Consider the following 17,124-nt stretch of genomic DNA (forward strand, 5'->3'; position numbering starts at 1 on the left):
TTTCACACTTTAAAAACGATCTCCTGAAAAATCAAGTTTTTTGATATTTGACGTTATTGAAAGGAGTGAGCGATAATCATATAATGATTTTCCGCGAATTTGTCTGAGGGAGTGCATTTCAATTCGCGTTATTTTATATAAATATAAACAAAGTCATTGGATCTCTTTGCTTAGTTCACTACTGGAGCTACCTGTGTTTAAATTAATTCCGCCAATTCGTAAGGCTAGTTTATTTAAAAAAACAAATGTACAATTTATATTTTAAAAATGTATTCATGTTCTATTGTAAATAAATAAACAAAATAAAAATGTGTTGCTCCTTTTGTATTTGTATTGTAAATATAAAACTACCTTTTTATAATATTTTTATAAAATTAATAGACTTTATTCTCAATATTATTAGTATTTAAAGCATCCTAGACAATTCTGGTATATACCAATTAACTTGTGATTCATGTCCTTCTAAATATATTGGTAGAACGTCGCGTAATTTTAATACCAGAATAAAAGAACACATACGATGTCTAAACAATAATAACTTCTCCGAATTTGCCAATCACCTCATAGAATCAAATCACGTCTTCAAAAAAGAGTAAAAGTATTAAACACTAATAAAGGGTTAAAACTAAATAATATGGAGATTTTTTATATTAGGAAAGCACTTAAAAATAATTTTCCTCTAATTAACAACCAAATAAATTTTACATATAGTCCGTTGTTTGATTCGACATCGGTTAAACACGATTCGTCAATATCCAATTCGAACCCCGCCCACTCCTTTCATCCTACGAGTATATAAGTTGATTCGATTACAGGTCTAATTTTTTTGCACGTTTAACCTCGGCTCGTAACGCATGTCTGTATTGAAAACTATAGTGCATGTTGGTCTTCGGGTCGACCAAAAATCGCATGTGTTAGACATTTTATGTAGTTTTGAGTGTGTAAATGGTGCTATGGTGGTGAAGGGTTGTATTGTTTGCATGCTGTGTTAGTGATTGTCCTGACGAAGAGACGGGTACGTCTCGAAACCGGTAGACGTAAAAATCTCGGTGAGTACTAATTTTATTAACATTTTTGTAAAAAAAAAATAAGTTAAAGACTTTGTTTTCACCACTTTTTTATTCATACAATTCAACCTACAATGAATGATGATGACAATGTATTGTTGAAACCGGTAGGTTGAATTATATGAATAAAAAAGTGGTGAAAACAAAGTCTATTAATTTTATAAAGATACTATTAAATATATTATTAGATTAAAACCAATATTTTTAGATTTTCCACTTTATTTTTATTTTGACCAGCGACCGGGTTTCGTCGTTACCGACATCATCAGACTGGTGGGAGGCTATACAAATTGTTATGTTATATATAAAACAAGGCAGGAGTTGATAACCATGATTTGATATAATTTTATTGAGAAATGAATTTAATTTGAGTGAATTTAAGTATTGTATGATATTAAAAATATTTTTTATAATATAATTTTAATATCATACAATACTTAAATTCACTCAAATTAAATTCATTTCTCAATGAAATTATATCAAATCATGGTTATCAATTCCTGCCTTGTTTTATATATAACATAACAATTTGTATAGCCTCCCACCAGTCTGATGATGTCGGTAACGACGAAACCCGATCGCTGGTCAAAATGAAAATAAATTGGAAAAGCTAAAAATATTGGTTTTAATCTAATAATATATTAAAAATGCAATTCCATCACGAAGTGTCAGTGGATAATATAAATCTATTAAAAAGTACTATTAAATGTACCACAAAGTATCTGCGGAAAACATTCAAGGAAAAAATACCTTTTTATAAACTTCTCAGATCAAGGTCTATCACTTGGTCCTTCCCAAGAAAGGACACTTTCCATTCCTCGCCATAACACATCATTCTTCAGTAGTTCCTTCTCTGTCTAAGCGGCCAGACTACGGAATGAATTACCTCTCCGCGTAAACAAATGCACCTTCTCTAATCACTTTCAAGAAACGTCTGAGACATTACTATCTATCATTAGAATCCTAACTGTCCATCAAACCTCCTCCCTCTACCTCCTTCCCTAAACTCCCTTCTTCCTTTGCCCGCCTTATTATCATCTTTTGTCATTTATGTTTATTTTAAATGTTCAAATACTATCTACCCTCTGATTGCAAACAGCTATATATGGTATCAAATGTTTTGATCAATATCACTAGTCTGTTTTTGGTTGGTTGGATGATATTGCTTTTTGGTAATAACGCCGCCAATGTACTTATTTATTTTCTGTAAATGAAGTTTAAATAAAATAAAACTAACGCCATCAGAATAGGTTTAAACGCCATTTAGGTACTTTACGAAAATTACGTTACGACTAATAGTAGTAGTACTTTACGAAAATTTCATTCATTCAAACCGTTATCTGCACCCAATGGTGCATAGGGCACTGCATCATATTTACGCAGTGTTATCTTTATTTACTTAATCACGGGTAAGGGTGATCACTTCTGTGCTTCAGGTGTCAGTCCAGGGGGTAATACGTATTAAAGAAATACTAGAGTGTAAAATCACTTATATTTATTCTCACCTCCCATGGGAATCGAACCAGGGACCTCCAGCACGGTAGCTAAACACGCTAACCATTACACCGCGGATGCAGATACTTACGAAAATAGCCCTATTTAAATAATTTATTTTTATTATTATTCAATAACAAGATATAAAATGCAATAAAACCGTGTCTGATCTGACCTTAATTTTTCACTCACTTTAATTACTTCTTTGTTGTTTAGTTCAAATTATTCTTTTAAAATAATCGATTAAATTGATTATCACGTCACTAGTGTTTTCTCGATTGCAACATTATAATCATGTTTTTTTTTTATTTAACTGGCAACACTGAAAAACACCTGTCAAAACTGAAGTCTACTACAATGAAGTAGGTGAAATGTCAATATTACAGGCGGAGTTCAAGTAAACACTGTTGTAATCTCGTCAAAATGTAACTCTTACCTTCTTTAAAGTGACAATAGACAATAATTAGCTAAATATGGTAGAAAGTTCAGAAAATTAGTTAAGTTCTATAGAATAAACGATAGTTAACATAACACTCACGAGTGTTTGATAATGTCTTACTAAGCGAAACGCGTCACATATTATCGTATATATTTATATGTAAATAAAAGTAGAATTCAATACAATGACCGTATTTAATTTTGGATATAATACCTAGCTAAATAAATTATCTAAATTTATTATTATTAGAGCTACGCTACAAACGTAGTGTTCGATTGTAGCTACACGTTTTGTTAATTGTATGCCCATCGCTACTGCAGAGAATGTATCTAAAAATAAAACGACATTCTTATACGAATTTCTAGAAGAAATTTTACATTTCACTACTATATATAAATATATTATATATATAATTAGTATGGTGTCATCTCAAATTAAGTAAAGATTACCTTATTAATCAAAAATATATTCAGAATGACAAATATAATCGGCGACAGAGCGGTAATTATATCGCTCACTCCTTTCAAGAACGTCATAAATCAAAAAACTTGATTTTTCAGGAGAACGTTTTTAAAGTTTAAATATATAACACAATGTATTAAAAATAAATATCAAGCCACTTATTGAACTTTTACTGTGCAACAGATCTTTTTAGGTAAAACCTGAAGGTTTTTTCTCCATTCGAAAAATATTTAGTATATTAAAAAAAATAATTACACAATACCTTTTCTTCAAAATGCAAAAACCACATTTTCTGCCCTATAGCGAGTAAATATTAAGTTAAAAATATGCCGCTTTTACTGGGATATAGTACATTTTCTGGGCATTCTGAAAACATGTACAACTGAAAATTGACAATTTTTGATTTATGACGTTCTTGAAAGGAGTGAGCGATATGTGACATTGAATTGGAAGTCGACAGAGATTACAAAAGGAAGATAAAAAATGATTTATGGTCAGTTTTCGCGTGCGTTTGTCGCGACCGGTTGTGTTTCTGCGTGTGAATTGTTCAACAAATTTGTAATTTTGATGTTGACACGATGTTTTGTTGTTGAAACAATGTTTAGTTGATAGTCGGTCTCTGTGTACTATTTGGATACCGGCGCCAAGACGATGTAACTATTTATTTTTACCTATTATTCATTTATTTTTATTTCATCATATCGCTCGCTCCTTTCAACAGCGTCATATATAAAAAAAACTTGATTTTTCAGGAGATTAAATGTATTAAAAATACATATCAAGCCACTTATCGAACTTTTTACTGTGCAACAGATCGGCTGTCCAAATTTAAAACACAGTAAGGGACATTTTTGTGTAGTAGGTTTTTTTTTGCATTTATGGACTAAGTAGAGTCTACTTAGTCCAAAAATGCAAAAAAAACCTACTACAAAAAAATGTCCCTTACTGTGTTTTAAATTTGGTCAGCCGAGATCTTTTTATTTACATAACAAGAATGTTTTTTCTCCATTTGAAAAATATTTAGTATATTTAAAAAAATAATCAAACAATACCTTTTCTTCGAAATGCAAAAACAAGACTTTCTGCCCTGTAGCGGGTAAATATTAAGTTAAAAATATGCCGCTTTCGCTGGGATATAGTACATTTTCTGGGCATTCTGAAAACATGCACAACTGGAAATTGACGATTTTTGACATAACATATTAAAAATTGTCAATATTATGACGTTGTTGAAAGGAGTGAGCGAGTTTTGCACATTTTACAAGTCTTTTATAAAGCTTTATGAAAGAAAATTGTTATGACATGCAAACAAATGCGTCATGGGATCTATTGTATTCAGATCTACCCACCTCTATCTATTTGTGAAGAGCTCTTCTATAATTATTTAATTTTTCATTTACTTGTGGATAATGGAGCAGGTTATACAACTTATTGCATAATAATCAAAGTTCTTTCATCTTTCAAAACAGGTGCGCGTTAGGTTTGTTTGATGTGTTTCTGTGTTATAGATCTTGTAATTGTATGTACGCTACCATAAAGTGTGCTCATTGTGACTAGTGTGCTTATTTTTGGCCTTTATCCTTGGCTTGTGTTTGCCTCCGTAGTGTAATGGTCAGCACGCTCGGCTACCGTTCTGGAGGTCCCGGGTTCGATTCCCAGGGAGGTCAAATAAATATAAGTGATTTTCATCTTTCAAAACAGGTGCGCGTTAGGTTTGTTTGATGTGTTTCTGTGTTATAGATCTTGTAATTGTATGTACGCTACCATAAAGTGTGCTCATTGTGACTAGTGTGCTTATTTTTGGCCTTTATCCTTGGCTTGTTTTCGCCTCCGTAGTGTAATGGTCAGCACGCTCGGCTACCGTTCTGGAGGTCCCGGGTTCGATTCCCAGGGGGGTCAAATAAATATAAGTGATTTTTTCACTGTAATATTTATTCAATATTACCCTGGACTGGTCCTGAAGCGGGGGGCTGATCACCTTTCCTTCATGTGTAAACGATCAAGATAACACTGCGTTTATATAAAGCAGTGCCCTATGCACCATTGGGGTGTGGATAAGGGTTTTATATATTATATATTTATCCTTGGCTCTACCCGACCCAGTTTCTCCTGGGTATGCTTGGCTACAATAGTTTAGAGACTAGAAGGAATGTGTATTTGATTACGCATTTTTATCCATTGTTGCGCGGTATGATCAATAATCCTGAAATTATCCGGAGCATTGGTCTGTATGTTCCCGATAGTTAGCTAAGACAGCGTCGACATAGATTGTTTCACATTCCTATACACAGGACCAACCTGCCGATGGTTATGCCTGTAAGAAGAGCTACCGCTATGTTGAACAATATTACATTGGATATGGATCTGTTCCATGTGTCGGAAGGAGTTTTCCGAAGCGGGATTCTTCTACACCTTTAAGTCTTATTGCTTACTTTTATTATAATATATACGCCTTGAATATTGTTTGTAATGTATATATTATTTTTTTATTAAATAAATTGAAATTGAAATTGAAATAGTGTGCTTTGCAAGGAGGCGCTTTCTTGTGTTATGTGAGAGTATTTCTGAAATGCATATGCAAGGGTTGTTTTAGCATATAGTTTTTGAACTGTGAGAATATATAAAAAAAAAATAACTAACTAACTAACCATCACGCCGCTTCTCCGCAGGGGTAGGCAGAGAGAATAGAACGCCACACCATTCTGTCTTTGCAAACATTCTTCGCCTCTTCCACGTTCATGCATCTCCTCATACATACCCGCCGATTGTTACTGTTAAAATATAATAAAAGAGTTTTTGCTCGATAAAAAGCTCCTTTTCATCTCACCAAAAGATGTCTCTAGTGAAGTTCTATTGATTCAAGAATAATGTTTCAAAATTGGATCATATTAACCTAATCTGACCACTTTCAAGTATTTGGCACACCTAGTCGTGCCACGTTTTTCTCGGTCTTTCTCTGCTCCCTTTTCCAATTACATTCGCCTCGTAAATTTGTTAAGCCATTCTTTCCTCGCTCATTCGTTCCACATGTTCAAACCATCTTAACACACCTTTCTTAATTTTATCGATAATGCTTATCTCAGCTTTGCATTCCTTCCTTATTTCACTATTCGAACATCTATCATATATCGTTTTGTCGCACATTCTTCTGAGAAATCGCATTTCGACTGCATTCAGTCTACTTTCATCCTTCTTTTGCCAACTCCATGTTTCACTTCCTGTGCTACTCTAAGTGCTGTTATAAGTTAAGTAAATATCCATCCCTGAAGATGACAAGGTGCTTGTCGAAACTGGTTGGAAAAAGTACTGAAAATGAAAGTGGTTTAAAACAATTGTTGAGTTTTGTTCCATGAATATCTATTCCAGCACGCTGAGCGGACATAGTGATCAATCATAATTTGGAAAATGTGAACGTGCTTTGTGACACAAATTACATTTAATTTGGCTAAGATTGGCCTTCTATTTTTACACATACTTTTACGTAATAGCAATTGTTCTCGTATGTATTAAAACATTTAGAAGTCCTCAAATCTCCCAGTTCAAGCTCAGTGACTTCATATGGTCGATTTTAAAGTCTTGCAGTTAGATTTTAAAGGGAATTTATAGTGGTATTATTTTTTGACATCTCATCAAAGATGAAGAAGAATATGGAAGTCTGGGCATTTACGGGGCTGACGACCGTCATAGGCCGGTTTAAGTGATCACTTTACACACGTGTAACATTCACCAATTCTACCCATTATTGACAACCACGGCTGACCATTACACTACACACAGAGGCAGACAATGACCCCATTAAAACGCCCACAATGTTCCCATAAAAAGCGCCTATAATGATCCCAAAAGCGCCTTCAATGACCCCATAAAAGCGCCTAAAATGACTCCTATGAAAACGCCTACAAATGACCCCATAAAACCGCTTAAAATGACCCCATAAAAGCACCTAAAATGACCCCCATGAAACTGCCTACAAATGACCCCATAAAACCGCTTAAAATGACCCTATAAAAACGCCTACAAATGACCCCATAAAGCGCCTAAAATGACCCTATAAAAGCGCCTAAAATGACCGCATAATAGCGCCTATAATAACCCCATAAAAACGCCAACAAATGACCCTATAAAACCGCCCAAGATGACCCCATAATAGCGCCTATAATACCCCATAATGGCGCCTAAAATGACTCCATATTTGCGACCAAAACGATTTAATAAAAACGTCACCAAATAAACCCATAAAAGCGCCTAAAATGACCCTGTAAAAGCGCCCAAAATGACCCCATAAAAATGTGATTAAATGACCCCATAAAAACTTCACCAAATGGCCCATAAAAACGCCCTAACGACACCATAATAGCCCCCAAAATGACTCCATAAAAGCGCCCAAAATGACCCCATAAGAACGCCACCAAATGACCCCATAAAAACGCCTGAATTTTCTTTATTGATTAATGTTTTGAATTTTTTCTCAGAGCCGTTTCACGATGGATTTCGACGCAGTGCTGGATGAGATCGGAGAGCTGGGCAGGTTCCAGCTGATCAACTACGCGCTCCTCTGCCTGCCCGTCTTCTTCGGGGCGGCCAACAGCCTGTCCTACGTCTTCACGGCCGGAATCCCAGATTACAGGTAACACTTTTGATGAGGAAGACGGAAACGCGCAAATGAAGACAATCTTATTTATTTAAAAAATCAAAACTTATAAGAACTTAGGGTCACAAATATATTGAAAATTACAAAACTTATTAAGGCGAGAAGAACAAAGCGACGCCAATAGAAACAGAGCGAGCGCGGCGTATATATGTTTTGAATATTATTTAATCTGAGCACACAAAAATTTGTCTAATATTTTTGTAATTGTAAAATAAGTTGTTAAAATCAAAACCAGCTAGAGCGGCGCCAGTCAGTCATAATTCGATATAACTTAACAAAAAATAATTTTAATAAACGTTTGTAAATTATGGCTAGTGAACCATGTTTTAAAATTGAGTTTATAACGCTACGTGTGAATTTCAAAACAAGTTTAATATGCCCAACCTGCGGAGTTATCGTTCATTCATGTAACCTGATCTTTAAACGGTCTGCATTCATTTTATAATATTTTGTCTTGGTTTTTTATGAGACAAATCTTTTGATGTTTGGACAAATTTTCAACATGAAAGAAGACCAACATTCAAATATTCAATAGGAAAGAAGTCAAACATTCAAATATTCCATAGGAAAGAAGCCAAACGTTCAAATATTCAATAGGAAAGAAGCCAAACGTTCAAATATTCAATAGGAAAGAAGTCCAACATTCAAATATATTCATCAGGAAAGAAGTCAAACATTCAAATATTCAATAGGAAAGAAGCCAAACGTTCAAATATTCAATAGGAACAATAAGTCCAACATTCAAATATATTCATCAGGAAAGAAGTCAAACATTCAAATATTCAATAGGAAAAAAGCCAAACGTTCAAATATTCAATAAGAAAGAAGCCAAACGTTCAAATATTCAATAGAAAAGAAGTCCAACATTCAAATATTTATCAGGAAAGAAGTCAAACATTCAAATATTCAATAGGAAAGAAGCCAAACGTTCAAATATTCAATAGGAAAGAAGTCCAACATTCAAATATTCAAAAGGAAAGAAGTCCAACATTCAAATATTAATTGATTCGGCAGTCACTTTGTGGTAAAATCTATCCATTTTTAATTAATGTTTACTTAGTAAACACATACGGTGTTTGAAAATGATGCGGAATGCATCAAAACACGTGTCACAGTAGATTTTAAGAAATAGTGGTATTTACTACGTAAAACATTAATTAAAAATTCAAATATTCAATAGGAAAGAAGTCCAACATTTAAATATTCATAAGGAAAGAAGTCAAACATTCCAATATTCAATAGGAAAGAAGTCAAATATTCAAATATTAAACAGGAAATATTGCTTGTTATAACCGTTACTCGTTATATCCGAGAATAGGTATTTTTTAAACATGCCTATCACATGAACTATGTAATCTGGAATTGGTTACATAACCACAATATATCGCAATTGAAACAAAATTCATACAATTTACCTATTACACACATCGCTCACTCCTTTCAAGAACATCATAAATAAAATAAAACATGATTTTAAAGGAGAATGTTTTTAAAGTTTAAAAATATAATACATTGTATTAAGAATAAGTATCAAGCCACTTATTGAACTTTTTACTGTGCAACAGATCTTTTTAGGTAAAACCTGAAGGTTTTTTTTTCCATTTGAAAAATATTTAGTATATTTAAAAAAATAATTAAACAATACCTTTTCTTCAAAATGCAGAAACAACACTTTCTACCCTGTAGCGGGTAAATATTAAGTTAAAAATATGCCGCCTTTGCTGGGATATAGTACATTTTCTGGGCATTCCGAAAACATGCACAACTTGAAAATTGTCGATTTTTGATTTATGACGTTCTTGAAAGGAGTGAGCGATATGTGTGTAAATGTGTGTGTTCTCGGACTCGTTGAACAGCAGCTCTTTCAAACGATTCCCGACTGCGTACACTTGACTTGTCATTAGTAAAATCCATCGTAACGTAATATATGCGATCTAATCTTTTAATGATCGTCAAATTGAATTGTAATATTAATCAAATATTACTTCAGGTAAGTTATATTGTTCCCGATAAGTGCTCCTTATCTTACAGCTTGACATTTATTCCAAGTACGTTGGTATTTAGATTATGTGATGCACACATTCAGTGGCGTGCACAGAGAATTAATTAGAGGTAGGTAGTAAGGTAAGCTGGTACTACTTACTAGGGTAGGCAGTATAGCTAGGTAGCAGTGGCGGTACTTCCCTAGAAGCCCAAAAGCCCGGCTTGCCAAACAACTCCAAATAAAAATGACTTAATCTAGATCAAATGATTAAAAATACATAATTAATGTATGACTGTTTTTAAATTATCGCGCGCTTATATGATTATTAAACACTATGCATGCCATTATATGGTGATGGTACTTATTGGCGATGGTTGATATCTGGGGAAGATATTTTACTATAGTGAACATTTTCTTTATTTAAAGTTACATGTGCCTTACAAAAGTTACATGTAATACATACACATAATAATACGAGCATATTTTTACAATGATTACAATACATTGTTTATATTTATAATACTTTCTGGGTGCTTACTATACTGGGAATGATATGAGGTGAAGAAATTATAGGTACATCATGTATTCACGAATGTGAAAAATAATGCGTTTGCCTTACTGGTAAACTCTAGGCACGCCACTGCTAGGTAGTAAGGTAAGCTGGTACTATATTTTTAATATTGAAAAATAAACCCTAAAAAAAGAAAAGGGTAATAGGTTGTTGCCAAAACTAGTTGGTTTTAGATCTTATTATACTAGTTTTTATTTCTCAAAATAATATAAGCTAGTACTACTTACTAGGGCAGGCAGTAGAGGTAGGTAGTAGGGTTAGCTGGTACTGATTACTAGCGTAGGCAGTAGAGGTATGTAGTAAGGTAATCTGGTAATACAGTGGAACCTCTCATAGCGAGTAATTCGAATAACAAGCAAATGATAAAGTTGCTCACTTAACCGGATCCACGCGGCTTGCATAAGCGTATGTGTTTTAACAAGACATGCCCCATACGCGGCTGACATAAGCGTTTGTGTTTTCACTTTGCTCCAAGTTTCCAACCTCAGTTCAACTTGGAGGAATTTTTTCATGGTGTGGAACTTTGGATAAAATAATACGTCAATCCTCGGCCTTATGACATCTGTTGAAATATCTGACTAATGATTTGTAACATCACAAGGCTAAATAAAAGAACAGATCCCTGATTTTTCTTGCGGTCGGTAATTAGTCCGCGCCATAATCATGCCCTGTATCTGTCTCACTCTCGACACTACGCATCGCCAGTGGGTAAGAGTGACACACGATGCGTGCTTTGATTTATTTATGTTACGATCTAATTTGTTTATATTACGATATATTTCAAGAATAATGTGACACACGTGTATTATAGAGTACCAAAAAGGCACAATGAATCCCATTGAACGTTTTTGTTTAGGAAAATAAATCGTTTCATAACTAAATACATGATAAAAGTAATCATTTAAAAAACGGCGAAATACCGCCGCGCACGAGCGTAACTTAGGAACAAAGTTAACGTGTTTAAAAGGTTAACAAGCGACATTTCGTATAATGTGTGACAGAGAATAAGCAAGTCCCTTTTTCACGGCATTCACTTGTGAGCCGGGACTTCAGCGCCAGTCAAAACAAAAAATGTTTCTTTACAACATTTTGAGTGTGTCCTACTGTTTGTGTGTATGAAATACTTGAATAAATAATAAATAGTGTGTGACGTACTTTTTCAAAAAATTATCTCAAATTACAGGAGTTACTTTCATATTATTATTATATAATAATATGAAAATAACTCCTGTAATTGGAGATAATCCAGATTTATGTACAATTATTTGGACACACTCAAAATGTTATTAATAAATTATGTGGTCAAATTATAAATTGAATTTTGTTAACTAAGCTTATAAGCTTAAATAAAAAAGAGTATTTTCTGGCACTTCTCATGTGCATGATTATAATCCAGGATTCGGACCTCACATACTGATATAAGAGTTTCTGCTCAATAAATAGCTTTTTTTCATCTCACCAATAGATGTCTCTAGTGAAGTTCTAGTGATTCAAGAATAATGTTTCAAAATTGGTTAAATATATATATATATATATATATATATATATATATATATATATATATATATATATATATATATATATATATATATATATATATATATAGAACTTCCAAAAATTTGAGTAGTGTGGTTGTCAATAATGGGTAGAATTGGTGAATGTTACATGTGTGTAAAATGATCACTTATCGCAGCCTATGACGGTCGTCAGCCCCGTAAATGCCCAAACTTCCATATTTTTCTTCATCTTTGATGAGATGTCAAAAAATAATACCATTATAAATTCACTATAAAATCTAACTGCAAGACTTTAAAATCGATCATATGAAGCCACTTCATCTTTGATGGAATGTCAAAAAAAAAAATGATTCGCTTAAGGAGTAAGATTCTGGAAAGAATTATGCTCGTTATGGGAGGTTCCACTGTACTATGACTGTCGAAAGGCCCAAAATACCCAGACTTCCATATTCTTCGACATCTATGTTAAGATGTTAAAAAGAATGGAATTCTGTGTTAGAGAATATTACATTAAATATGAAATACAAGCGTTATCGCGGCTCCCTGATAATGTCTCAATTATTTCGCCTCTCCTTCGTATAAATCAATATTGTATAAATTATTCAGTGCTGTTGATGGATGGGTCTGCGCTGCCTGCTAGGCGCAAAGGGGGTATCTGTGTACAAGGTACTACATGTCGCTCACTCCTTTCAAGAACGTCATAAATAAAAAATCGTCAATTTTCAGTTGTGCATGTTTTCGGAATGCCCAGAAAATGTACTATATCCCAGCAAAAGAGGCATATTTTTAACTTAATATTTACCCGCTACAGGGCAGAAAGTGTTGTTCTAGCATTTTGAAGAAAATGTATAGTTTAATGATTTTTTTAAAAATACTTAATATTTTTCTAATGGAGAAAAAACATTCAGGTTTTGCCTAAAAAGATCTGTTGCACAGTAAAAAGTTCAATAAGTGGCTTGATATTTATTTTAAATACATTTCATTATATTTAAATAATTAAAAACGATCTCCTGTTAAATCAAGTTTTTTGATATATGACGTTGTTGAAAGGAGTGAGCGAAATATTACCTGTGTTTTAAAACCATTAATAAAACACAAATGGACAAAAAATACCTAATATGTATAAGTCAGCCAGTTCTTTTCCGGCGGGTCTCCAATTGATGTATCAATCAAACTAATTATGATGTAAGAAGTGTACAAGTGTGTTGGGAAACATTTATCAAGCTGATTGATACTAATCGCTAGAACGATTGCCAGTTAACTTACCAGCGGACTCTGCCGACTGACCAATGATTAATGATATAGTGAATACATCGTTTCCACAATCAGTACTCATAAAATTTTATGAATAAAATACATATTATTTTTTGACATCTCATCAAAGATGAAGAAGAAAGAATATGGAAGTCTGGGCTGTTTAAGGGGCTGACGACCGTCATAGGCTGGTTTAAGTGATCACTTTACACACGTGTAACATTCACCAATTCTACCCATTATTGACAACCACACTACTCAAATTCTTGGAAGTTCTATATATATGAACCAATTTAGAAACCTTGTTCTTGAATCACTAGAAATTCACTAGAGACATCTATTGGTGAGATGTAAAGAAGCTTTTTACTAAGCAGAAACTCTTATATTATATTCTTCATCTTTGATGAGACGTCACAAAATAATATGAAAATAACTCCTGTAATTGGAGATAATCCAGATTTTGTGAACAAGTATTTGGACACACTCAAAATGTTGTAAATAAAATACATATTAGCGATTTTGTTCACCCTAACATTTATTCAATATTACTCTGGACTGGTACCTGAAGCGGAGGGTTGATCGCCTTGCCTTCATGTGTTAAGGACCAAGATAACACTGCGTTCATATGATGCAGTGCCCTATGCACCATCGGGTGTGGATAAGGGTTTGAAGTTGAAGAAGGCGCCTGAAGCGGAGGGCTGATCACCTTTCCTTCATGTGTTGAGGGCTATTATATGTCGTCAGTACTCATTAAAAAAATTATAATAACACACTGGCCAACAATGATTTTGCTATTGAAATTTTGATGACTGATTTGGAGTAAGTTAATCTTTCTTTTCTTTTTCAAAGTGTATATGGTGACAAGATTGTATCACGTCAAGTTTTGCTGTTACAGTCATATTATTGTTTGTATGGACCCCATACGTTGAAACCGTAATAGTGGTTGGTATCTAGACATGCTTTAGTCTAAGGTCTAAGGGATTCAAAAAAACTATTGATTATTATGGATTATTAACAGTGGAAATATATAATAATATAACAAAACCCTTATCCACACCCCAGTGGTGCATAGGGCACTGCTTCATATAAACGCAGTGTTATCTTGATCGTTTACACATGAAGGAAAGGTGATCAGCCCTCCGCTTCAGGTACCAGTCCAGGGTAATAATATTGAATAAATATTACAGTGAAAAAATCGCTTATATTTATTTTACCCCCCTTGGGAATCCAACCCGGGACCTCCAGAACGGTAGCCGAGCGTGCTGACCATTACACTACGGAGGCGGACGGTTTAGTTTAGTATGAAATTAATTCGGGATAGAAGAAATAAACGACACATCCGGGAAAACGATTATTCGAAGAACGATACACTGTATATGAACCAGAACTAGAACTTCACAAGAGACATCTATTGTCCAGCCGATGACGGTCGTCAGCCCTGTAAATGCCCAGACTTCCATATTCTTCTTCATCCTTGATGAGATGTCATAAAATAATATGAAATGGAAACAACTGCAGGGAAAAAAAACCTTTTTGCATTGTTGCCAAAAAAATATTTTTTTAAATGTGCAAAATAGCGAATTGTGCTAAAAATGAGGTCTGCCTGAATATCTATTTATACAAAAGTGGTTTGTTTACAATATTAGCTCCGTTCTGTAGGATCCAGCGGTCTGTTATTAAACCCATTAATGGCGGATGTAAGTAGGGCAATTTAATCGCTACACTGATTACAGTACTTGTTAAATGAAGGGGACATTTCAAGCGCTGGTTCATTAAATATAAATTACTAAGTCAACAACCATAAATCCGTACAGCTAAAGACAAAATGAGTCAGAAGAGAATAGAAAAATACAGTTTACATATCGCTCACTCCTTTCAACAACGTCATAAATTGAAAAACTTGTATTTCAGGAGATAGTTTTTAAAGTTTAAAAATAGAATACAATGTATTATTAAATAAATATCGAGCCACGTATTGAACTTTTTACTGTGCAACAGATCTTTTTAGGTAAAACCTGAAGATTTTTTCTCTATTTGAAAAAAAACTAGTTTATTTAAAAAAAAATAATTCAACAATACCTTTTCTTCAAAATGCAAAAATAACACTTTCTGCCTTGTGGCCGGTAAATATTAAGTTTAAAATATGCCGCTTTTGCTGGGATATAGTACATTTTCTGAGCATTCCGAAAACATGCACAACTAAAAATTGACCATTTTTTATATATGACGTTCTTGAAAGGAGTGAGCAATATATAAAATAACATTTTGAGTGTGAATTTTTATATTTTTATTTTAAAACTATGGCCTGTGTGTGGGTATACATTATATTTTAGTTTATAATAAAGGGCACTGGCAAGAATACTTTAGATATCAGAAATAAAAATAGATTAAAAGTACTAATATAAACTACAAATCTTTAATCTTCTCAAGTTATTAGCTTTGAAATTTTGATACAACGTTGTATTATAAGGCGCGGGTGTTTCTTTTTTACTTGTGCGACAGCTAAAACATTTTTTAAGCAAAGTCTTTTATAGAGAATATAGTAGGCATTGGCTTTTGTCTTTGTAGGGAAATGGGTCATGAGTTTATTGATTTTGTGAATGTTCCTAATCGTATATATGTGTATTTCACTTATTGTACTGAATATTTAACCTGTATTTGAAGAAATCTTAGTGCTTGTTAAAGAAAGTACCCTTATTTATTTTATTTTTTTTAATATCTTTATATTATATATAAATATCTTACAACATTTTGAGTGTGTCCAAATACTTGTTCACAAAATCTGGATTATCTCCAATTACAGGAGTTATTTTCATATTATTTTTTGACATCTCATCAAAGATGAAGAATATGGAAGTCTGGGCATTTACGGGGCTTACGACCGTCATAGGCTGGTTTAAGTGATCACTTTACACACGTGTAACATTCACCAATTCTACCCATTATTGACAACCACACTACTCAAATTCTTGGAAGTTCTATATATATGAACCAATTTAGAAACCTTGTTCATGAATCACTAAAACTTCACTAGAGACATCTATTGGTGAGATGTAAAGAAGCTTTTTTATTAAGCAGAAACTCTTATATTAGTATGTGAGATCCGAATCCCGGATTATAATCACACACATGAAAAATGGTTAAAGTGATCACTTAAACCAGCCTATGACGGGTGTCTTCTTGCGGCCCGCGGAGCATTTCACATATGTTTTCTTTAAGTGTACATAAAACCATCAAAAGAACATTTCACCATGCGTAGTTCGTATCATATCCCATATATGGAAGTATTTCACTATCGTGACAATTACAAGACCCATATAATGGCGTCAAGTAGTAAAGACGTTGGAGCAAAGAAGAGAAGAGTAACAGAAGAACTGAGAAGTTTTCTGATTATTTCTTGTTTTGGCTTACTGTAATTTCAAAAATTTGTTTGATTCTCATTTTCAATCATTTGATAAAAAAAAATCTTTAAATAAAAAATAATATAAAAAAAAAATATATATATATATAACTAACTAACTAACCATCACGCCGCTTCTCCGCAGGGGTAGGCAGAGAGAATCGAACGCCACACCACTCTGTCTTTGCAAACATTCTTCGCCTCTTCCACGTTCATGCATCTCCTCATACATACCTGACGATTATTACGACTCCTGACCCGGCCACTTTCAAGTATTTGACATAC

At 33.5% G+C, this 17,124-nt stretch overlaps 1 protein-coding gene across 2 annotated transcripts in view; it reads left to right on the plus strand.

Moving 5' to 3' along the window:
- Nucleotides 1–2,941: 2,941 nt before the first annotated feature.
- The window catches only part of LOC148304962 (organic cation transporter protein-like), a 30,629-nt gene continuing 16,446 nt past the window's right edge, over nt 2,942–17,124 (plus strand). Inside the window, exons 1-2 of one of the 2 annotated variants that reach the window (XM_088267442.1) lie at nt 2,942–2,986; nt 7,935–8,089. In XM_088267442.1, coding sequence (XP_088123568.1) covers nt 7,947–8,089 — 143 coding nt within the window. In that variant the 5' untranslated portion in view covers nt 2,942–2,986; nt 7,935–7,946. Of the gene's footprint in view, nt 2,987–3,910; nt 4,116–7,934; nt 8,090–17,124 lie in introns of those variants that run through there. The other variant, XM_088267441.1, reaches the window with a different exon arrangement.

Source organism: Brachycentrus maculatus, unplaced genomic scaffold (genome assembly GCF_059751285.1).
Source record: "Brachycentrus maculatus isolate JH-2025_06_01 unplaced genomic scaffold, ASM5975128v1 h1tg000295l, whole genome shotgun sequence".
Classification (NCBI taxonomy): Eukaryota; Metazoa; Arthropoda; class Insecta; order Trichoptera; family Brachycentridae; genus Brachycentrus; species Brachycentrus maculatus.